This window comes from Aptenodytes forsteri, unplaced genomic scaffold, assembly GCF_000699145.1.
Source record: "Aptenodytes forsteri isolate BGI_AS27 unplaced genomic scaffold, ASM69914v1 Scaffold53, whole genome shotgun sequence".
NCBI classification, from domain to species: domain Eukaryota; kingdom Metazoa; phylum Chordata; class Aves; order Sphenisciformes; family Spheniscidae; genus Aptenodytes; species Aptenodytes forsteri.
This window is the reverse complement of record NW_008795909.1, coordinates 14,532,108-14,555,719: the sequence shown is the minus strand read 5'-3', so window position 1 is coordinate 14,555,719 and position 23,612 is coordinate 14,532,108. Positions and strand designations below refer to the sequence as shown.

The window sequence follows — 23,612 nt, the reverse complement described above, 5'->3', positions numbered from 1 at the left end:
ACAGGTATTGGCACAGCCCCTCCATCTGCCCAATAGCCTGCCCAGATCCCAGGCCCTCTAATCTGCTCCACGGGTCCCCTACTCACTGGCTATTCCAGCTTGCTGCTTGCTAGCAAACAGACACGCACACTCACACGCTCATCTCACAGGCACAGGCTCCGCACACGAAGTCTATGGGACCTGTAGAGATGCTCCCAAGAACTATGGCACCTTTAACTACTGACACTGAGACCCTCGCTCACTCCAGTTGCTGACACTGCAGGCCCAGGGTGGTCCAATTCTAGTTGCTGGCCCAGTATTTACTCACAGAGGTCTCACCAGTAGTTGGCATTTCGTCCTTGCGGCACGCATGTGCATGCAGGCGCGCACACACACACACAAAGAGAAGATGGTGAGATTACGCTGAAATATAGTTAAGAAGGTACTTAATAAGAAGATAGCACAGGCTGCGGTCATCAGGCACAGGGTTCAGTCAGACAAGCATACTGATTGGACAGTTCTACTGACCAGCAATGCTTTACTCGTGGCCATTTCCTTTTACACTGTTTCTGCCCATTCCCCTTTTTGTTCCTCCCCGCCCTGCTCCCCTGCACATTCCTTCATTAATTTGCATAGTTCTACCCTTCCCTCCCATTAGAATATCCCGAATCCTGAAGTTCCTCTTTTTCCTCCCATCTTATCAGTTACAAAGTCCAGGTGTCCATTCCCAGAGCCGTGCCTGGAGTTTCTTAATGGCCCATCAATTACAAACTGGAGACTTTTGGTCTTTGGCATTGTCTCCATTATCCCTTGTCTGCCAGGTTTCTGCCTGTCTGTTCTTGTTTATGGCTTTCCCCTTTACTTATTATCTCCTTTTACATTGAAAAGGTCTTTGAGATAAATGTAATGAAGAATACACTGTCACCTTACACAAGCTATCCATTAAGAGCTGTGTTTGTAAACCAACAGACCAACTTCATCCGAAATAAAGTGCAGCCTCAACACCTTTCTGCTGCTCCGAGAGCACTGCAAGGCCAGTGCAGAAAGGGCTCAGACGTGCTAGAACAGCCCTTTAAGCTTCACCAACATGGACAGATGTCCAAGGACAGCTGAGCACTTGTTATCCTCCCTTGCTGGAGGAATGCAAAGAGCTGTAATTCCTGTGCAGTGCGGACATATGATAAGGCTAATTGGAGCTAAATGCACCTAAGCATAAGAGCAGAGGGACTTTCACCAGAATGCCGAAATGTATGGTGGTACTTCTTGATATGTATCTTGCCTGTATTTTGTTATTCAGGAGTTGAACTAACCCAATTTCTACATTTTGGCTCTTTCAGCAACCCCTGGCTATGTCCCACCACCAGCTACTTTTGATTCTGAAGCCCTGGAGGCCGTACCGTCCATTAATGCTGTTGGTCCAGTGAGAAAAAGGAATGGTAAAGAAAGTTTAAAACATTTAAGTAAACAGATGTGATGTGGGATTCGACTGGCATATTGCACTGCAGCCATTGCACTTGTGTGTGCATAAAGCACAGAATTCCTGGCAAGGTCTATCTAGCTTGAAATCTTATCTGATCAACTCCTGTTGCAGCTGAAGTGGAGATGTAAAAATACCCTACTCCAAACAGGTGTTGGATAGTCTATCTCCTTGGGAAAGCTGATGCTTAACATCTAACAGTGAAAATCCAGGGCTTTCATTGACTGTTTTCACCTGCCAAAGTATTTTCTGCAGCAGTAAGTTGTTCTGCCTTTGGTGGGTTCGTGCAATTGTCTGGTACTGAACCTGTGGCTTGAGCTGCCTTGCAAATCCCTGACCTTTAGCTTGTACCTAAGTGATCTCTTAGGAACCTTGTCATGGCTCTACTGCACAAGGAAACGCTTCCTTCATCCTTTCCCATTGCTAGCTCCCACAGAGAAGAAACAGAACTTGCCTTTTGGTTTTTCAAGCTGAAGTAAATTTGCTTTGTTCTTTCTGTCTGTAGTTCTATTTCTAGCTTAGATTAATATTTCCTGGGAACATGTCTGCCTTTGAGCCAAACTGGAAAAAAAATCACATTCCATTCAATGAAAACAGCTGCAGGAGGCCACAGATTAGAGAGCCCTTTTCTCCTGTGCCAAACCCATCCTGCAGAGACGACCTGTCACATAAGAGTGATTAAGGCAGAAGGAAAGTTATGACTATGTTCTGCAGACAAGAGGAGGATCCATCACTTTAGATACTTTATTTTGAAGGAGCAGAAGTAAGTGCTCAGACTAGTAAGCCCAGACCAGACCAAGAGATTCCTGAGCTTAGCTTGTCTTGCCTACAAAAAAAATCAGTGAGTGCTGTGACCATGGGTCGCAGCCTTGAGAACATACAGTTTTGACTTGCTCCTTGCTCCTCCTTTAGGTGTGCAGCATCTCACTGTAGCTGAGCTAAATTAAACAGTTTACTGCCAACAAATAGGGGAAGGCTTCACTCTCCCCCTCATACCTGCACTCTCAGCTGCCTGATTTCCTGCCCCGTGTTATTACATGGTAGCTATTTTGGCTATTTACTTTTTGCTAGGTTAGTTTTTTGCTATTTTAACAAGTTGACTGCTTTAGCAGTGATCAGGCTTCCTGAGTCAGTGCAAGGCAAGTGTCAGGTGTGTGTGGCTGCGAACAGGAGAAAGAGGTAGTAGGAGGAGCAGGACTACCCCTGAGCCATTAGATCAGCACAAGCACTGTCATAAAATCTAGCCTAAGTCTGTTCCTCAGAGGAGAGGGAACAAGGAGCTTCTTAGGAGAGACATAACATAACAAATTCACTTTCCAATCTGATTCAGAGGGTTTATTTATTATGACATGGAAGACCTTCTCCTGTCTGACTCTGCTCTTCCAAAGATAATGCAATAACAGATGCAGCTTCATTTATATTGTTTCACTTCATCTATGGCCTGGCCCCCAGAAAGGATCACAGAGATGCAAAAGCAGGAGTCTCTGATGCTCATCAGCATAGCAGTTATAAAATGGCAGATGAAAGTGTATGCCAAACTTTGCACTTGTTGGGGGATTTCCCTGAGCGTTCCCTTCTCCAGGTTGCTTATCAAGTTGAATAAAACCGATTTCTGAAGGACTCAATGGCTGAGTCCATCTGAAAAGTGCACATTAAGTACTACCCTTTGCTGCTTCTCCTCTAACAAGCTTTCAGTCCAAGAAAGTCCAGTTCAGTTCCTCAATAGTTTCTGGTGTAAAACCTTGTCAAAGTCTTTTTGGAAATCTAAATCTCTTCTGGCTGATGGATCCCTTTTATCCACATGATACCAACACCCTGGCAGGCTAGTGAGGCAAGGTTTTCCTTTATAGGAGCCCTGCTGACTTTTCCCAACAGACTGTATGTCCATGTGCTCAGTGATCTTATTTTTTATTGTAGACAGCTCTGCCATTTTCCCAGTGATGGAGGATAGAGTCACTGGTCCTTAATTCTCTGCGTTCTCGTTAGATCCCTTTTTATTAAGAGGAACTATGTTCACAAGCTATCGGTCCTCTGGCACTGTGGCCAGCAATTCTGAAATGTTGTATTTGAATTCCTTTGGGGACCTTGTGTGAATGTCACCTGGCCCTGGTGACTTATTGGGTGTCTGTTTGGTCTAATACATCCTGTGCAATTACTTGAAATCAACATAGTTTCTTTGATCTCTCCACTACATAGTGCGTCAGGTATAAGAATCTCCCTACCATTGTCAGCAGTGAAGACCGTTGCAAGACCGTTGAATTCATTGAGTTACTCTCTGTTGGCTTGGCATCCCTGCAAGTCCATTCTGTAGTTGTGTCTTACCTTCCTTTTCCAGGTCTTCTTCCTTTCTCAATAGTGTGTCTGAGGAAGAAACATTAAATTTTGGTTCAAGCATTTTTTTAAGATTATGTCCCACTCATTTTTGCAATCACTTCATCATGTTTAAACTACAGCAAGAACAGTGAGACTTGCTTTAATTTCTTACTGTGATTTTATAAAAGAGAAGCTGGTTGTGGGGGATCCCCAAATGCATTTGACTCTCTTTTCGACTGTGATCCTGGCTACAGATGACACGCAACCTGTGCGTGCTCCATGCTTGCTTAGGGCTGATTAAAGTACAGCCTGTGCCATTTCCCTGGCTGCAAGTGCTGTCTAGTTTTGAGCACAGTGTAGCCTTTGTTTCTGAAGTTGCTTTTCTCTTTAAGGAAGGAAAAAAAAGACTGATGGCAGCAAAGCTGGCTCTGCAGATCGTTCTCAAGTAGATGACAGTTCTGAGGGAAACCAGCCTGATATTGAGCTCTCTGAGCTGGAGAAGGTAGGTGTATACCCCTGCGGACTTGCAAGACAGACAGACTAGGGAAGATGACATAGAAGCATAAACAAAAGCTTTGAGAGAGGGGTTGTTCATTTCAAAAGTTAATCACAGTTAAGTGGTTCAATTCTGCTTTCTGACACCTGCGTTCCATCTGAATTTTGAAAATTGTCTGCTGCAAAAGCCAGCCACTCTCCAGCAGGCAGTGTGGTTCAGGGCAGTGCAAATGTGCAGGATTATCAATAATACTATTAGTTACTCTCTGGTTAAAACTATGGAAGGTTTCTATTTTAAGCCAGTGTTCCATTTCTCAAATTACTGCAATAACCTGCCATTCCTAGACTCAGGTCAGAAATTGTGAGATTAATCTGGAAAATACAATCCTGCTGATCCTAGTCTGCTTCAGTCACGGGTGCTCATTTTGCAAATTTTCCTTGAGATATTTAATCAATGTATTCATGATAAGGCATCTTTAAAATTATCCGTTTTCATCACACGCTAAGAACTATTTCCCAAACCTATCAACTAATGAGTTATTGGATTTTATTTCTTGTTCTTTTAAATGAGCTCTTACAGTATTGTCATCATGTCTGGAATGCAAGATCTGTGCTGGCTGAAAGAGAGAAGCCAGGGAAGTGTGCCCAGCTTTGGGCTCAGCATCCTGGGGGCTGGGACCTCATAAGCATCCCACAAGGCCCCACTTCTACCACTGTTACTAATAAATGTTATTCAGAGTCTATTTTATCAATGTCAGCCAGGCAAATATGCTTCTACTTCCCTGCTATTGTACAGATATGATAACTGAGTCACTTAAGTTACAGGGAATAAGCAAAGTCTCAAATAGTTTTGCGAAGGAATGTAACTAATCTTTCTTACTTATCTAGTCACTCTTACTTAACTAGAGTACTGGTCCCAGACTAGTCCTTAGATGCCATGCCCTGCCCAGGGCAACAGAATACAGAAATCCTGTTGTGAGCCACATGTAACATACGTCGGCTCCTGCGACAGGTTTATGTGGAGTGAATCTCTAAGAACTTACAGATTGTCAACCAGAGGCAACAGAGCATCTCATAGTTTACCATCCTGGTATTTATCAAAGTTAAAAACATTTGCCTTCATGTCTCGTGGTGCTTATGGGTGCTTGTGGTACAAGTCCAGAATGGGTTTCACAATGGCCGCTGATTCACAGAAAGGAGATAGCAAAGACTATTCCAGTTTCCTAAGTATTTTTTTTTTCTAGAAAATTTTTAGTGACTTGCACAGTCTAAAATGAAAATGATTCTGGTTCTATGTGCTTGTCTCTCTACTAGCTATCGTGAATTCTTCTTAGACTTTTTTTCAACCTGGCACAAAATATAGAAATCTGTGTGAAAAAATAGCTTTATTTGAGCTAGAAAGTCTTATAGTCTTGTGGGTTGCAACCTTAATTCTGCTATTTACTTTTCAGACTGCTGCTGAGAGAGAGGCAGGAAATCCTCTGGCACAGCTGCAGAGCTATCGCCCGTACTTCCGAGAGTTAGACCTCGAAGTGTTCACTGTACTCCACTGTGGGCTGCTGACAAAGTCTGTCTTGGACACAGAGATGCATACAGAGGTGAATGGAACAGCGTAAAACCATAGTGATAAGGCTTTGTGTAACTGCCTCTTCTCAGAGGCGTTGGCCCTTTCTGTTCCATTAAAATAGACAGAAGATTGACGTTAAGAGGTGTTGGTCCAGGGCTCTGAGCTAGGTACCAGGAGAGAATTTGCCCCCAAAGAAACCAAAGTACTTCAAGGCACTGAGATAAAGAGGACTTTCCTGAGAACAGCAGACATGTAGTATAGCAACATTATAAACAAAGTAGTTGCATAAAAGCAAAAAAGATACAGTATAACATGTACCAACCTAGTGGAAAGAAAGGGGCTTTAATATTGAACACTGCTAAGCTGTAGGATGTTAAATACACTAAGAGGCGGCTTGCCTATTAACAAGAACCTATGACATTTACGTAAAGCCCATGTTGCAAAAAGGCAAGTGTCTCAAGGTATCAGCAGATCTGAAACTCGGCACGAATGTGGGACTGGTGTTGTGGATGTGCCCTCAGTGGGCAGGGTCCTGGGAGCTTACATAAAACTGCATTACTGTGGATGTGGAAAGCTTAATTTTGTTACCCTCTTTGTAGGCAGGCTGAGTCCATCTGGAGTCTAATTTTGTTAGGCTACAGTAAGATTTGTAAAACGTGAAAAGGCTGTGGCAGGCTGGAGTACAGCCTGGCCTGCTCCAAGGACAGCTGTGTCTATGCATGCAGCTCACAGGCCAACTTGAAGACTGTTTGACAAGACTCTTGGGCAATTAGCGTTATTTCAAATTACTTCTTGACTATTACTCAATTGGTGAGTTTTGTGATTCTTTGGGCTTAAACCTCTCTTTGGGCTTTTTATCCTTAGGAGCTTAATTTCAATGTATACAAATCAGTTCTCTCTCAGTAGTTAAGTGTTACTGACATTGCCTCAGCTATGTTCAGAGCACCAGGTTTGCTTCACACTTTAAGTAACCAGAACCAATGCCCCATACCTGCAATGAGTATAAAAGACATAAAACCCTAGCATCTACCAAATAGGTCCCTGGCTGAGGTTAACTAAGCCAGGAGTCATAACTAGAAATGGAGGGCGTGAACTTGAGCTTCAAGGCACTACAATTATGTCTGGGTCCTGGGATTGACTGTTCTTGTAATTACAGGCTCGTGAAGTTGTGCAGCTGGGGCCTGCTGAACTTTGCTTCCTTCTGGATGACCTGTGCTGGAAGCTGGAACATGTGCTGACCCCGGGCTCCACAAGGAGAGTGCCCTTTCCAAAGGCAAGTACAGCAGCAGCCAATGGGTCTAGACCTGGGCTGAGGCAGAGCACACCAGTGGCCTCCAGGTCTTTCCCGAGAGAAAGGTTTTTCAGAGTTATTTTCACCTAACAGTTAAATGGAAGTCTGACGCCCAACTGTGTGTCAGAGCAGCACTTGCTTTTTCAAGAGACTTGTGTACCACTTCCCTTGCTGAAGGGTTTGCAGCATCTGGTTTGCAGCATGTCTCAGGAAAGGGTATATAACTGAGGGAAAGCCTTGTAGCCTCTAAACTCAAGTGAGCCTTTTCCTAGCCCTCCTTGAGGAGACTGACTCTGCTGTTCAAGAAGCAGCTCGGGTTAGGCAGGCCAGATAGAAGCTGCTGCATCCAACAGAAGCTGCTGGATCCGTGTTTCTGCTTTTTCTGCAGTCTTTAGAAGAGCACCCTGAGTGCAGTGACTCCTTGCATTCCTGGCTGATGCCTTCAGGAGGAGAGTAAATGTGTGGCCTGCTGCATTAAACTATGAGAAATTCACTACAACCTGATGGACTCCATCATATTCAGTGTTCTTTCTCCTTGTCTTTCTACCTATCTTAACTACCACGTACAGAGACTGCTTTCTCTTTGAGTAAATGTTGGACTCTATATTCTTAAAGGTCTTTTCCAACCTAAATGATTCTATGATTCTATAAAAGAGCTACGTGTCACATCAGTTTTATTCTTTTCATCGGATGTTATCCACTTGTCTGAGTTCTTAACTCTGTGACCCTTCCTGACAGAGTGTATGACATAGGGAATTGCACTGCTCAGAAGCAGTCTAAGAGGTAGCGCTTGATGTCAAGTTATTCTCAAGTAAGGCTGATGAAGTGACTTTAATCTTTTGGGTTTGCTGCAGGAAAGAGGCTACAAGGATATTGGCTTTTCCCACCTGTGTCAGAGATCCCCCAAGGAAGTTGCTATGTCTGTAGTCAAGCTACTAAAGCCACTGTGTAATCACATGGAGAACATGCACAACTACTTCCAGGTCAGTGGGCAGCAATTTTGACTCAAAAAACTGTCAAGTTTTGTCACCTCTAAAGGTATTTTTAGTTTTGTTTGTGGGAAAAAGAAAGTTGCTTTCTTTTCTTCAGTTTTTTTTAAACATGGAATTTACGGAAATGGATTCTTGTGCCACTATCTTTCCTTGGAACACTGTTTAATGAATTATTTGTTCTGTATTAAAGGCAGTTGTTACACGGAATCGGGATGTGGAAGATGAACCAGGAGTGAACATCCAGGAGCACCAGCTGATGTCCTCTTGTTACCAACAGCTGTTACTAACTTTTCGCTCCCTATTTGCTTGGTGAGTTTAAACAAAAAAGTATATAGTCGCCTAAATGAGCAAAGTCCACTTATTGCTTCCTCTTCTTGTTCCTTTTCTTTAAAGTGTTTGTACCCAGTAAATGGCCTGTCAGCCATGCAGAACACCACACTGCAGTGGTTGGAGACTTTTAAGCACTTTATAGTTACGTCAAGCTTCATTGCCTGATCCTGAGCTGAACTAAAACTGTAGGTGATGAAGCACTGAACTGGATAGAATTCAATGAGCTTTTGGATCAAGGCTAGCATAAGTGGCATACTAGTACACCTGGTTGTGCAACTCCCATTCTGCCTAGGGATCTTGGAATTTCTTACCCAGTAAGTCCCCTCATCCTTTGCTAAATGGTCACTGCCTGAATCCTGAGCAATGAAAGAATTTCTTTTGCCAATGGGAAAGGGTGAACGTGTACTTCATTGATGAAAAGCCTGTGCTGCTGATGCACTCAAACTGGATTCATAAATGTCAAACTCAATAATGCTTGCGCAGCCTGGATTTGACCTCTGCGTCTGCTAATATAATCCAGGATAGCATCATAGAAGTTTTTTCTGAACCCTAATTTAGATCTGTGTGTGGAAAGCGTTTTACCTTTGTTGTACTTCAAAACCAGTAGTAACTGTGTAAAAAGTGTATGAGGTCTGAGGTCTGCCTCTCCTGTTGGCCACTACTGGAGCCTCAGAGACCCTGATCCATTCCTGGATTTGGCATTTTCTCATTAGCCAGTATGAATGTTGGTTGTTCCTGGGTCTACCTATCTTGTAAACCAAAGAACCTGGTCCACTTTGTAACCACAGGCAGCTCAAGATCAGTTTTGCTGTTCAGTTTGGATAGACTAACATAATTCTGTTTTGCTGTAGGTCAGGCAGCCATATATTGGGGTGAGCCATCCAGCTACTTAAGTCCAACAACCAAATTACAACTCCTTTTACATATATTTAGTCAAGCCCTCTTATATTACCGATTGTTAATTAACTTGCGTGTTAAAGGTGCGCTTGAGCATTACCATTATCAAGTCCATGTGTTCAGTCTATAGATCTAGAATGTGGATGCATTTGAGCATTTCCAGAATGCATATCCTTGCTGAATGATTTCACAGACACAGGTAGTTCAAAGAATTAATGAAGATCTCTACAGTTTTTCTCCCTGTTAGGCTCCTACCTGTTGTTCAAGAGGTGACCAGCCACTATCACTGCACTTGCACAGCAGCTGTCATTACACATCCTCTTTATTTCAGGTCTGCATAGCATTGTTTTGGTATACATGGACCTCCATTTACGTGAAATGGCCTGTCCCCACCAAGCCAGGCCTGCAATCTAACTGAAAAGTTAATATTGTGTGTACACAAGGTTTTCCATTCCCATTCAGTTTTCAGTGTTTTGTGTGTCCCCTTATAACTTTCATATTGCAGGGCTCTTCTTGCGTATCCAGCTGCTTTATTTTTCTTGTTGCAAAAATATGCCCAGATATGCTTTTGCACCTGATAACTCTCTTCCTTCTAGTCTGATGATGAACTGGATTTTTTTTTTTTCCCCCCCTTAGGAATGGTTTTTCTCAGCATGAAAATACTGACTTGCTAAGGTCAGCTCTCCAGGTGCTTGCAGACAGGCTAAAGCCAGGAGAGACAGAGTTTCTTCTTCTTGAGGAGCTGATAAGGTAGAATCAGTATTTCCCAAGCTCTGAAAGGGATGAATTTAAAGCAGTTTTCCCTGTTTTGTGTGGGCATTATGGGTAAACGCGTGTTTGGGACCTCTCACAGAGACCACACTAGCTTCAAACAGAGCTTTGTATTTCATTGAATGGCAGTGCCAGTCAAACCTAATGAAAAGGAGCTACTGGATTATAAAATATGCATTAATCTATGGGCCTAATTCATTTGTATGCTATTTGAGATGAGGACATTAGTAGGATTCACAGAAGGAATGAGTATGTTCTGGGTAGTTAAAACGCCTACAGGAACACCAGGCAAAAGCAGTATATAAAGATGTTGCTAGACTTAGAGTGACTGGGGCTTGAGAAGAGTTTCTCAGCAACTGAATTTTTATCTACTAGTGGTTGACTACCCCTTCTTCAGAAGGGCACTGCCAGAGACAAAATACTGGGCTAGGGAGACCTTGGATCTGAGATGGTCTAATACTTCCTTTTTATTTATGTGTTTTTGGGAGATTACCCTATCTACACTGTTTTTACCTTTTCCCTTTTCTGTCATCCCCAGTGAGAGTTTTCACTACCTACTGAATTTCCAGCAGAGTGTTCCCAGCTTCCACTGTGCATTCATCCTCACTCAGCTCCTGATTGCCATCGCTGAGAAACCAATGGCTGGCTGGAAGAAAGAGAAAATGGGTAATGTGTGAAGAACTTCTAATCTCAGATTAGTTTTTGTGCTGTCCTTTGCCTGTAAATCTTGGGTTCTAGCTCTGGAGTGCATCTTTTGAGGGAGAGACTTCCCTTTGGTATCCTAGTAATCTCACTGGGTGAACAGTCCTAGCCGTTAATAAAAGGAACAGCAGTAAATATATTGGAACCTCTTTGGTATTTGTTTTGCTGTGCCTCAGTCACATGCAGGAAGGCAGACAGACTCCAGCTCTTTTAGCTGGTGTTTTTTAAAAAACAGAGCCTCACAGCTTTTAAGAGTTCTAAGAACAAGCCTGCTCTTCAATTTTGGTACCAGTTTAATCACTGATTATGGAGGTGATCATAGACTTAATCCAATGTAGCTTCCTAGTGTAAGTACAGATGTCTGTGACAGCTCATTTCCAAAAATTATGGAAATGAACTGCAAATACAGCTGTTACTTCAGGGCAGAGAGAGGAAAACCTATATGTTCTTAACCCCATGCAACAAATGTTTTCAATTAAGAGAGCTCTTTTCATGGATTAGGACCCATTCTGTAAGACGAACAGCATTCAAGCAGGTAAGGCATAGACATGCTTGCAGGGAATATACGAGAAAACTAGTTGGTCTCCGCTTTGTCTCGCACTGAAATAAAGACTCCAGACAGTCACCTCTCTCAGCCATACCTTGTCATTCTAAGACCCCTCTAGAATTTGTCCTCCTCAGATCCCCATAGCCACTCAGAATTGTAAGTTCCCTACTTTGAGATGATTTTACTATTTTGAACAGCCCACTGACTGTGGTGGGGAATAACGAATTTTAACTAATAATTTCCTGGTTTTAAACACTTCTGCAAGAGACAAGCAGGTTTGTTAGCAATTTTGATTTAAGAAGTCTGTAAACTTTAAACTTGCCTGTTCACATTTATTATTATAGCACTGTGGTCAACAAGTCAAGTCACTTGTTATTGGAGTTCCATTTCTAGAAATGGATGCCCTAAGGGTTGCACATTGCCTAATTAAAAACAAACATTTGGCACGCTGTAGGAGCTACCAAACAAATAAGGCTTAACATAAGTTTGTCAGGGAGAAATGGCCAGAGATGGATCATGATTCTGATGTGAACAGGTATTCCAGACCAGGAACACACTGGATGTGCATATATTTTGTTATCATGATATATGTCCTTGTGGCTTTACTGCTTTTTAGGGGAAATGCATTCTGACTTACCAAAGTTCAGTCATATTGAGGGGTAGTGATATTGTGATCTTTCAAAAAGCCATTTGGACACAGTGCCTTTATATGGAAGAAGGAAATTGTCTTGGATTCTTCCTTCAGTAAGTTATCCCTTATCTTTTACAGCTTCACTAGCAAAGCAGTTCCTCTGCCAGTCATGGGTGAAGCCCAGTGGAGACCGAGAGAAGGGCAGCCAGTTCAACAGTGCGCTGCATACTCTGCTCTGGTAAGGCTCAAGCCATTGTCTCAAGCATGCCAAGACACGCTCTTTCTAATAATTACTGTTCCTGCAGAGGAATGACCCCTCTCAATCATAACACTCATACTTACACAGTTGGGCCTAAAGCACTGTTTCTACAGCATTGAAAGACAGTGAGTGATAGGACGAATTCTGTTAGCCATTGGCTGTAGAAGCGTGTTTGGACCTCATGTTTGCTTGTCAGTATACATCAACACATCTATACATGTATGCGTGCATGCATACACATATAAGTGTGGATCTGGACCAGTGTGTCTGGTTTTGTTTTCACTAAACTGAAAGCAAATCAGCTCTCGCTAAAGTCAAGGAGAGCAGGACTGAGTATTAGGTAAAATACAATCACAGAATCACAGGATGGTTGAGGTTGGAAGGGACCTCTGGAGGTCACCTTGTTCCAACCCCCCTGCTCCAGCAGGGTGACCTAGAGCGGGCTGCCTGGGACCATGCTGGGCACAACCCTCTGAGCTTGGCTGTACAGCCAGTTTTCGATCCACCTCACTGTCACTCATCCAGACCATACTTCAACAGCTACTCTATGAGGATCTTACAGGAGACAGTGTTGAAAGCCTTACAAGTCAAGGTAGACAATATCCACTACTCTCCCCTCATCTACAAGCTAGTCATTTCATTGAAGGTTACCGGGCTGGTCAGACATGACTTCCCCTTGGTGAATCCACGCTGAATACTCCCAATCACCTTCTCGTCCTTCATGTGCCTGGAAATGTTTTCCAGGATAGCTGTTCTTCCACCCTCCCAGGGAGCAAGGTGTGGCTGACTGGCCTGTAGTTCCCTGGCTCCTTCCTCTTGCCCTTCTTGAAGATAGGAGTCACATTTGCTTTCCTCCAGCCCTCAGGCATCTCTCCCAGTCACCATGATCATTCAAAGATAATTGAGAGTAGCCTCACAATGACGTCAGCCACCTCCCTCAGCACTTATAGTCTGTGGACTTATGTATGTCCAGTCTGCTTAGCTATGTCCTAATCTGATCCTCTTCCACAAAGTCTTCCTTGCTCCAGACTTACCCCCACTCTGAGGCATGGGATTTCTGGAGGCCAGTTTTGCTAGTAAAGACTGATGTAAATATGCATTCAGCCCCTTAACGTGTACCTCAGCCTTTTCCGTGTCCCGTGTCACCAGGCCCCTGCCCCATTCAGCAGTGGACCCACATTTTCCCTAGTCTTCCGTTTGCTACTTAGGTACTTAAAGAAGCCCTTCTTATTGCCCTTGACACCCCTCACCACATTCAACAGATTCAACTCCAGGAGGGCTTTGGCTTTTCTAACCACATCTCTGCATGCCTGGACAGTGTCTCTATATTCCTCCCAGGTTACCTGTCTCTGCTGCCACCTTCTGTATACTCCCTTTTTGTGTTTGAGTTTTGCCAGGAGCTACTTATTCATCCATGCAGGCCTTCTGACATTTTTGTTTGACTTTCTGTTCTTTGGGATGGACTGTTCTTGAGCTTGGAGGAGGTGATCCTTGAGTATCAACCAGCTTTCTTGGACCCTTCTTCCCTCTAGGCCCCTACCCCATGGCAAGAAGATCCATGAAGAGGCCAAAGTCTGCCCTCCTTAAGTCCAGGGTTATGATCTTGCTGTTTGTCCTGCTCTCTCCTCTCAGGATCCTGAACTCCACCATCTCATGGTCACTGCAGCCAAGGCTGCCTTCGACCTTCCCATCCCCAAAGAGCCCTTCCTTGTTTTTAAGTGTGAGGTCCAGCAGAGCACCTCTCCTCATCAGCTCCTCTGTCACTTCTATCAGGAAGTTGTCACTGATGCTCTCCAGGAACTTCCTGGATTGCTTATGCCCTGCTGTGTTGTCCTTCCAGCAGGTATCATGGTGGTTAGTCCCCCCCATGAGGACCAGGGCTTGCAAACATGGGGCTACTTCTAGGGGTCTGTAGAAGGCTTCGTTTACTTGTTGTTCCTGATCCAGGTGGCCCATAGCAGACACCCACTACAACGTCACCCATATTGGTTGGCTCTTTCATCCTTACCCATAAGCTCTCAGCTGGCTCATCACCCATCCTCAGGCAGAGCTCCATGCATTCCAGCCGTTCTCTCATGTAAAGGGCAACTCCATCTCCTCCTCTTCCCAGCCTGTCCTTCCTAAATACAAGAATGAGGAAATATTAAATCCAGGTTTGTTTCAGATCATGGTAGCTTTTAATGACATTACTGTGAACATTAGTTCTAAGTATTGCTTTGGATTTCCTACATATGATTGCCTTTGACATAAGAATGAGCTTGACAATTTTAGGCCACGTGTTGCAGGTAGGGCAGTGCTCAAGAACTTGCTGTGTTATTCTGTGTAATATTTACTGATGAAGTAAGCTGGTTTTGGATTTAGTGTCTACCTGGAGCACACAGATAACATCTTGAAAGCTATAGAAGAAATCTCCAGTGTTGGTGTTCCTGAACTGATCAACTCTGCCAAAGACGGATGTTCTTCTACTTATCCTACACTAAGCAGGTAATTATATCAATAGAGACTTTGAATTTCATGAGATGCACAATGGCAATTTCTACTTTTTAATATTTAATTTTCTTATTTTGTGGTCTGTTATGGTTTCATGTTAGTACTGCTGTGGGCTACTCTGGGCATTTGTAAACATTCTTTTGGCAGTACGCAACAGGTTAGTACATGGTTAGCTTTATGTCAAGGTGGAATGGCCTTGTGCATTAACACAATGTTGAGTTTATTATTTGTGAGCCATTTTAATTGGAGAATGAACTGCTGTCTGTCGGCAGGTGTGTTGCCTCTTTCTGTGCTACCGTGGTGGTATAAAGCACTCTAAAAGTCAGCCTCAGAGGCCTGGGGTGGCTGTAGGCAATCCTGGGCTGGTATGCAGTGTGCAAAAGCACACTCAGGGTGTTTCTGCTCCTACCACAGGAATTTGGAAGCACAGTTTACGCAGGGATGGCCAAAGTTCCTGGACTTTGGAACTACCAAAATCATCTTATGCTGACAGCTGCAAACCTTTCGCTGTGCATCCTCCAGAGCTACAAAGAAGTGGGTGGTGTCAATGTGTGGTTCATACTGGGCAAGTGGTAGTGACTTCCCAGGATTCTCCATCTGGCTGGGTGATAAGGCTGGGCTAGACATGCTTATGAGTCCTAGGGTCAATCTCCTGTGACTTCCTATTGAGAAGGATACCTTGGCTGGGTAACCTTCAAGTTTTCCACATTGTTCTGGGGACAAGAAGCCTATCTAGATGCTCAGAGCTGGCTTTTAGGTTTGCTTTCACTTTCTCCACAGGCAGACATTCCCGGTTTTCTTCAGAGTAATGATGGCTCAGCTAGAAAGTTCAGTGAAAAGCATCCCAGCTGGGAAACCGTCAGACTCAAGTGAGGTAGGAAAATAAATGCACTGGACTCTTTGAGGGGAAGAAGACATAAGTTAAACTGTACAGTACGATAAAGATGTATAAATTGGAAAGGAATCTACTTCTGAACTTTGTCTAGGAAATGCAGTCAGACAGCTTCATTCATCGGCCAAAACTGATATACAGTGTAACATATAGGTAGCATCCCTTTTTTCTGGTTTGTACTATGTCAGAAATCCAGTAAATCCAGCAGAAGCTATAACCAGAAAACAGGCAGTAATCAGCAAAATACTAAGCTGTGCAGTTGGTCTGCACGCCTGTGTGGGAGCACAAAATTATTTTGCAACCAAGAGCTGCTCTGAGAGCAAGGAAGTGTGTTAACTCTTAGCATTTTAAGCCATGTGGGCATTGATCAGGCTGAAATTGCCATTAAGTGGTTTTGCTGTGATGAATCTGCCTGTGGTGAAGCTTTGTTCCTCTGTCTTCAACAACAACAACAACAACAACAACAACAACGCTTTGGGTAGAGCAAATGCTGAGAGAGCATCCAGCAAGGTGAGAGGAAATACACCATCTTGGGTTATTGTCCCCTTGCATCCCGTTAGGTGCAACTGGAGAAGCTGCTGCGGTGGAACATTGCTGTGCGGAATTTCCATATCCTTGTTAACTTGGTCAAGGTGAGGTTCTGGTGGTTTTTCTGGCTTTACCTTCAGATTCCCAGCCAAGCCCAGTGTACCCAGGTTCATGAGCACAAGGGAAAAACGTGAAGTATGGCTGACTAGTGGAACAACCTGGAGGTGGTAAATAAAGCCAGTTATAATCTGTGTGCAAGGGTATCCATTTAGCTTTCACTTCAATACTACTAAACTGTTACAGCCTGCACATTTTACTAACGTAGTTCTCATACAAATAGTAAGTCTGCACAAAGAAAGGACGATGTAAGGAAGTGCAGAAAAAGGACTGAACGAACACCCTAATTCCCTAGTACGGTGTTTTGTGTCTGACCGAGTCCACTGCCAGCTGTGGAAGAGGCAGATGGGAGAAACCCTTCAGATAGATCTGGAATAACATCTGACAGAAGGAAACGTTCTCCTGATGTATTCAGCGCTGAAGGCAGGCTAATACTCTGAACAGGAGGCTTGGATTCCTGTCTGTAACCTGCGTTCAGTGCTTATCTGGTAGCCCTCAGCTTCACTTGCTCTTATGGCAACATAAGATCTTCCTTTGAATCCTGCTGACAATTCATGTCATCCTGTGGTGATGAACTCTAGAGGCCAGCCCCACTAGATGAAATATTCCTTTCTGTCAGTTTTGGAGTTGGTACATTCAGTGTCACTGAGCATGATGATGTTTTGGGCAAAAGGCGATAGGTACAGCTGCACTTTTCTCCTTGCTTAGGTTGATCATTACTGTTTGCTTTTATCACATCCAAAGTGATGATTGGCAAGTCCAGCTTTTTCAAGTTCAGCTTATGAGCTCTGGTGAATTGAGCTGGATTCTTTGCAGCATCATTCACTGGAGCCCTACCCGTGCTCCAGATGCCTTTTGAGAGCATAAAGGGTAGAGCTGGACCAGCTAGTTCTGTTTTGCAATCCATAGCAGCACCAGGGTACCTTCACAGCTCTCACTCACATCTGTGTGCTATGCCAGTTAAAACGTTCACTAATTAGTTATAGAATTGGTCACTGGCAAAAATATATAGGCAAACGTATACCATAAGAAAGCCTTCAAGAGAGCTGAGACAATCTGTTCCATTTCTTTGTTTGCTGTTGGACCACAGCTGTGTGTGACCTGTGCAGTGACACCTGGTACATTAACACCATTAATGTAATAGCTTCATTATTTCCTCCAAAATACATTATTTTGCACATCTCAGTTTTGCTTCGTCCGTTATGTGGTTACTTGCCCATCAGCTGGACTGGGGTCTTTTGGGTCCCAAACTATTAAGAACTTCAGACTCATTGAGATAATTTTGTGCCATCTGCAAAAGGTGCACCTCAGATCACCAAATGGCCATCCTGCCAAGTACTTCTGCCTGACAGCCACTACATTTCACGTGCTTACGTGGTGTTCCCTGTTGAAACTGGAGAATGGATGTTGTCTTAGAACAGGTTTCACACTTTAATGAGGGGTATGTAATGAAGGGCTATTTTTTATTGGCTGCTGTGCTGACATTGTTTCCTTCAGACTTGTGGACTGATCTGTCTCTCTTTTTTTCCTCTTGCCCAAGTAGGTATTTGACAGCAGGCCTGTACTCAGCATCTGCCTGAAGGTAAGCAAGAATTCAAAGTAACTGAAGAGAGCAGCTTAAGTACCAGCTTTCTTGAATCATTGCCTTCAGTGGAGTAGAGTGGTTACTGAATTCTCTGGAAGCAGCAGATACTGTTTCTTATATCTTTAACTGTCTTCCACTAATCCTCATCATATGGCTTGACCACAACAAACTTACTGCAATTGGCATTACTGACTTCAGACCCTTTCCCTTCTCTCCTTTCCCCATGGTACTGCAAGTGAGAGGAGACATCACAGCAGACAGGTCTCCCTTGGAGCCCAGGAAGATCATGTGTCCCTCTGCAACTCTCCTTTTTCTGGCTAGGACACATATATATGTATAGTGATTCTAACATTCTGTGTTTAGTTTGGTTTTATTCCCAATTTGCTAGTGAATAAAACCAGGGATCTGTACAATGATGAGACCTTGTCCTTCTAGCCTTTCTTTGTAGTGATTAAAGTGGGACCCTTTACTGATCCTGTATATCCCAGTACAAGCCTTCACATAAATATAGTCTTTTACTAAGCGAGAACAGTCTCCGGGGTAGCTTGAAAGAATGTGTCATTATCTTATCTGACTTTGTGCTGGTTCTTTGAAAAGGAATTTAAATTTGCCATCTGATATATTTATAATTCTTTTATAGTACGGCCGTCTCTTTGTAGAAGCGTTTCTGAAGCTTGCCATGCCTCTCCTGGACTACAGCTTTAAAAAGCACAGGGTAAGCCTTTTGGAGACAAAACTGTCCGGAGCCAGTTGGGAAGCATGACTGATGCTTGCTAGAAGGAGATTCCTGTCTCTGGTCACATGTTGGCATGACACTTGTGACACTTCATGACAAACATGTCTAATGTCTCCAGCTGTGCTCTGCCCTGTTTACTTGCCCATCCAGTGCTCTCTCAGCAAACAGATCACTGTTTCCCAGCTTGCCATCACTTCTGGTTGGATGGCTTCACTGTTAGCAAAGGAAGCCCTTTCAACCTCCATTTCCTTCAGAAGTTATTACCACAAAGGTGTCACCCATGGAGTAGGAAGCTCACATGAGCAGTCAGGTTGGCGAGGGCTTGTGGTCCAGATGGACAGTTGACATTGGTGTCTTTGCAATAATTCTTGGAGGTTTGAGCAGGACAACATGCATGAGCGCAGATGGACAGGCCAACCTTGCTGCACTACCTGACAAGCAAGAACAGTTCACTTATTCCCCCTGCTTTGTTGCAAGGCAATCCAGCTTTGCCAGCGAGACTCGTTCTTTGGCTTAGTCTTCGCAAATTGTCTCTCTAATAGATAACTCTCTTCTATTGCAAATGTAAGATCTGTTCTCATGCATGTTTGAGGGAATGAGGTTATCAAACAGATACCTAGTCATTGCCACTGGACAACAGAAAGTGCCACATAATTTGTTCAATAGAGAGGACTGATATCCAGAGTTTGTGTTGGATGCGTTTCAAATACCACAATCTAGCAGTATGTTTTATACTTTTCCTCTGGTTCCCCTATTTCAGAAGGTTGTACTCAAGGCAAGAAGTGACAAGGTTGTCTTGATTTTAATTGTCCCTCTTTCACTGATACACGTTCATTCCAAACTCATTCAAAATCAGTTTCAGTTCAAAGTCCTTGGCCTTATGACATGTGGTCACACTTTTATTACCAGTTACTTGACTTATATGCACAGTGCAAGTCTCCTATGGCTTCATCCCATTTGCCTGATGTTTCCTGCATACATGCATCATCTCTCTATCCCATAACCCTTTGAAAGGATTGCTAGGACTAGTACTGTCTCACTAATCTTGTTTCCCTTACGGAAAAATCCTTTGAGAATGATATGCTGGTCTACTTGTTTATTGCAGGATGATGTGCAGAGTTTGCTGAAAACCTTGCAGCTCAGTACCAGACAACTTCATCACATGTGTGGCCATTCCAAGGTAGGAAAAGTTCTAAATGCAGCACAAACTCCTGTCCTAAGAATGATTTATTTCCCTTCCACTGCTTTTCCAGGGCATAGGCAGGTTCTACTTGCAGGCTTCCTGTGCTTTGCTTTGTGCAAGCAAAAACTCTGAGAGGAGGAGAAATAACCTTGATTAACGGCCCAAAAGTTGAAGTATTTGATCTGGAAGTGGCCGACTTGGATGTTAGATCAGGTTAGCGTACTCTTTTTTAGGACAGAGGTTCTCGACATCTTTGGTTGTTGGCATCTTAAGAGGGTGTTTCTGAGGACACAAGCTAAGACCTTAGAGACCTTGTATAAAGTACAGATGCCAGATTGATAATATGGGAGAGAGGCTTTGGCAAAGATCAACAGCCTTGCGAGTCAGAAGAATCAGCAACAGGAGGCAGGCAAGGGGAAAACCTTACTCAAAGTCCTCTTGAGGTACCTTTTTGGCATTGTTACGTTGATACTAGGGAAGAGGGCAGAGGGAGGGGAGGAAGCTGGTAACACGCAACCAGTCTGCCAGTCTCTCTGTAGGAGACTTGGGGCAGGAAGGAAGGAGAGGATTAGCATCCTGCTTACAGTGTGGAGAGCCAGTGCTTGTCACAAGAGAGAATCACATGGGAAAAGGCAGTTAGAAAGAACTTCATGTGCGCTGCTTTGTTCCTGTTAGACTCCTAAGAGGTTCAAGAACACGCGTCCGAGAAGGGAGCTTTGCCAAAGTAGTTGAAGGGAGAAAGCCAGCTATTAGCACGGCTCCCCAAGCTAGATTTGCTACCAATTTAGTCCAGAGCTGGCATCAGGAGCATAAAAGTCTAGCTGGAGATCAGAACATGCCATTGCAGCTATCGGCACAGGGGAGAATTGGAAGCTGGCACAAACCCTGGAGATGCTAAAAAGTCCTTCTCATGTTTGAAGGTGAAATCCTCATGCCTGCTTTAAAGACAATTCGCCTTGTAAACAGGATAACATCATTGCAGCTTATGATGTCTTGTTTGTCTTTGCACTTGATTAGCAATTTCAAGTGCTGTGTCCCATGGCCCCTGTTAGCATATAACTGCGATTAGTGAACACCTGCATTTCACCACCATTCTTGTGTCTGTTGCAATCTGATTAGGTCTCTGTGCCAAATCATATTTGCAAGAATGAGAAGGCAGCAGCTGAATCTAGGCAAATAAATGTATGCAATGAATGCTCCCTACCTGTTTGAAGAGGAGTTGACACCAACATTTGTTAAACTAGTCTCGATTTCACTTTCATACAAAACTAGTAGATGTTCACTGATGTACCATGTAGTGTTACCTAAGATTTGCTACTCTCCCTCAATGAGTGTCTTTAAAGAGCATCACACAGCAGACAGTAGCAATCAGCTTCACCTGTAACTTCCTAAGTATTTGTCATTTACTCTTCCACACCAAGCCTCTCTTCTGTTTACATATCTAATGCTGGACATAAGGACAGTTTCTGGAGACAGATTTTTGCAAATGCCATGGTACTTTGTTGAGTCTCCAAACTGCCTGCAGAGAGTTGGTCAGGTTCCAAGACCCAGGGAGCACTGTGATTGTTGATTGTCTCATTAGCGAGGTTTTCCCTGATTTGATTCTGATTAGTGCTGATGATTGCTAGGTCCTGCCTGTTACACAGGCTAGAGAACAGACTGCTGTTGATACTCAGTTACCCATTCCCCGTTGGCAGAACACAAAGCAAAGCAGCGTCCCTCTTCCCAGGCATGTTGAACTCTTCCAAGAAATGAAGCTGGTCTGATTTCAGAGTATAGCTAATGACAGCATCTTAATGCAAGAAGGTTACAAAGTATTCTCATGAAAGAGGAAAATACTTATGCACAAAATAATTGTTTATGGCTCTTGGCAAGTTGTCTGGTTTAGCAGTGACTATTCTGTACTGCAAATCCAAGCCTAGCAGGAAGAGATGCTCGCCTGGAGCTAAATCTCACACAATAGCTGGCATAGCTGCCCTTCCTCGGCTGGTTTTTGCTTACAGCAATTCCATCTGTTCCCTCCTGTCCTAGTTCTCCAAAAGCCAGTGCTTCTGTGGTCTGGACAGGTTGGCTCTGGAGTTTATAGTGCACACACATTCCATGTAGCTAGTGTAAAGGAATTGCATCAGACACTGAGCAAGAAAAGATTGTTATTGCAGTGGCTTATTCAACACCTTTCTCATTTTTTCTTCTCTGTGCTTGGGAATTCAGCAATTTCGTAACATGAAACTCCCTGCAGCATTAGCTGGCAGCTTGTGGCTATCAGCAAGTAGCTATCTCCCTTCCTAGGTAGGTAGTCTTGGAGTCTGGTCACTTACAGCATTACTTTTTGCTTTGGACTGGAATGGTGTGATTGTCCATTGCTGACCTCCATAGATAACTGCTATTTTACCAACAATAACTTGTAGGTGAGTCAGACTTACCCAAACATTATCAATTGCATGCACCAGCAGCAATGCAGCTTCCAGACATTCGTGTGCAAGCAAGCTGTGGCTGCCATGAGCAAGATGGCAGCAGTGTGAGATCTGTGTGTGAAGAGCTGTGTGTTGTTCTTGGAGAACAGAGCAAGTGACACCAGCCTGTTGCTGAGATGATGGAGCAAATGAAAAGTAGATTCTCGAAATAATTTCCCAAGGGTCAGCAAAACTCATCTGACTTACATAGAGGAGTTACTAGCCTCTCTAAGGTTCATGAGAAAAGCTGAGGCTCCTTCTATCTTTATCCAGAGTGGATATGGCTGTTTGGATTGTTGCAAAGCATCATTTTACTGCCTTAGACAAAATGCTTATCTGAGTCTTATTTTTTAACAAAAGATATAAGAGAATTTGGCCAAAAAATGACATAACCTGGGCAAGCTTTGTGGGGATCGTGTCCCATCCCTCCTACCTGTATAACCAATGGCTTTTTAAATAGCCAGAACACTTGGGCAGGAATCAATCGTAGTCGTGTTATACTGTTTCATAATTAGATTCGCCAAGACATTGGACTGACCAACCACGTGCCTTTGTTGAAGAAGTCACTGGAACAATTTGTATACCGAGTGAAGGCAATGCTGGCGTTCAACCACTGCCAGGAGGCGTTCTGGGTGGGCATCCTTAAAAATCGGGATCTTCAGGTAAGACCAACTGCCCTGCCTGGGGCAATTAAAACCTGGGAACGGACAATGCTCATCTTGCCCAGATAACTGTAACTCTGCCCTTGCGTGCGGGTAGAGCTAAAAGGCCAAATTCAGTGTGACCATATTAGTTATGTCTAGTGCAGCAGAAAGAAGCGTTTTATTTCAGGATTAAGGGCCTGCATCTCTGGGGGTTTCCTTGCAATGAGGCTCTCACACTGAAGCGGTCAGGTTTTTTTGTTTGTAATGAATGGGTATGGGGGACCCTTCCTCTGCTCGGTGGCAAGAGCTACACGCAAAGAACAGGAGAGGTAAAGGTCACTTGAACACCTTGTGTGTGGCTTTAACAGAAGCCAGTTCTGGCTGTTTTCTTCATCTTTCACTGTAGAAGCAGGACAGTCAAAACAAAATCTGCTTTTTACTCAAAAACTGTTTAAGGCGGTAACGAAATGCTGCTTTCTTCCACTCCATCCTGGCACGCTTTGGCTGCTTCGCATACACTCAGTACAGGTCTTTTGCGTTCAACTTAGGGAGAAGAAATTTTGTCTCAAGCCTCTGAGGAGAGGGACTCCGACGAGGAGGACTCCGCAGAAAGTCCTGCTGAGGTACTTCTTCGCAGGCGACACTGCCTGCTGCTTTGAGCGACTTGGGTCTGCCGCTGGCTCAAACGCTTGTTGTAACGCAAAGGCGGCGGGTGGAGCGGGGGGGGGACGAC

General features: G+C 43.8%; 1 protein-coding gene across 1 annotated transcript in view; it reads left to right on the top strand.

Annotated features, from left to right (window-relative positions):
• The window catches only part of LOC103903381 (Fanconi anemia group D2 protein), a 57,810-nt gene that overhangs the window by 33,101 nt on the left and 1,097 nt on the right, over nucleotides 1-23,612 (top strand). The window contains exons 26-42 of the mRNA XM_009284576.2: nucleotides 1,317-1,415; nucleotides 4,162-4,271; nucleotides 5,716-5,862; nucleotides 6,988-7,104; nucleotides 7,977-8,105; nucleotides 8,305-8,423; nucleotides 9,978-10,091; nucleotides 10,651-10,778; nucleotides 12,131-12,230; nucleotides 14,613-14,735; nucleotides 15,522-15,615; nucleotides 16,194-16,265; nucleotides 17,822-17,860; nucleotides 18,504-18,578; nucleotides 19,705-19,779; nucleotides 22,751-22,897; nucleotides 23,428-23,502. Coding sequence (XP_009282851.1) covers nucleotides 1,317-1,415; nucleotides 4,162-4,271; nucleotides 5,716-5,862; nucleotides 6,988-7,104; nucleotides 7,977-8,105; nucleotides 8,305-8,423; nucleotides 9,978-10,091; nucleotides 10,651-10,778; nucleotides 12,131-12,230; nucleotides 14,613-14,735; nucleotides 15,522-15,615; nucleotides 16,194-16,265; nucleotides 17,822-17,860; nucleotides 18,504-18,578; nucleotides 19,705-19,779; nucleotides 22,751-22,897; nucleotides 23,428-23,502 — 1,763 coding nt within the window. The remainder of the gene's footprint in view (nucleotides 1-1,316; nucleotides 1,416-4,161; nucleotides 4,272-5,715; nucleotides 5,863-6,987; nucleotides 7,105-7,976; nucleotides 8,106-8,304; nucleotides 8,424-9,977; nucleotides 10,092-10,650; nucleotides 10,779-12,130; nucleotides 12,231-14,612; nucleotides 14,736-15,521; nucleotides 15,616-16,193; nucleotides 16,266-17,821; nucleotides 17,861-18,503; nucleotides 18,579-19,704; nucleotides 19,780-22,750; nucleotides 22,898-23,427; nucleotides 23,503-23,612) is intronic.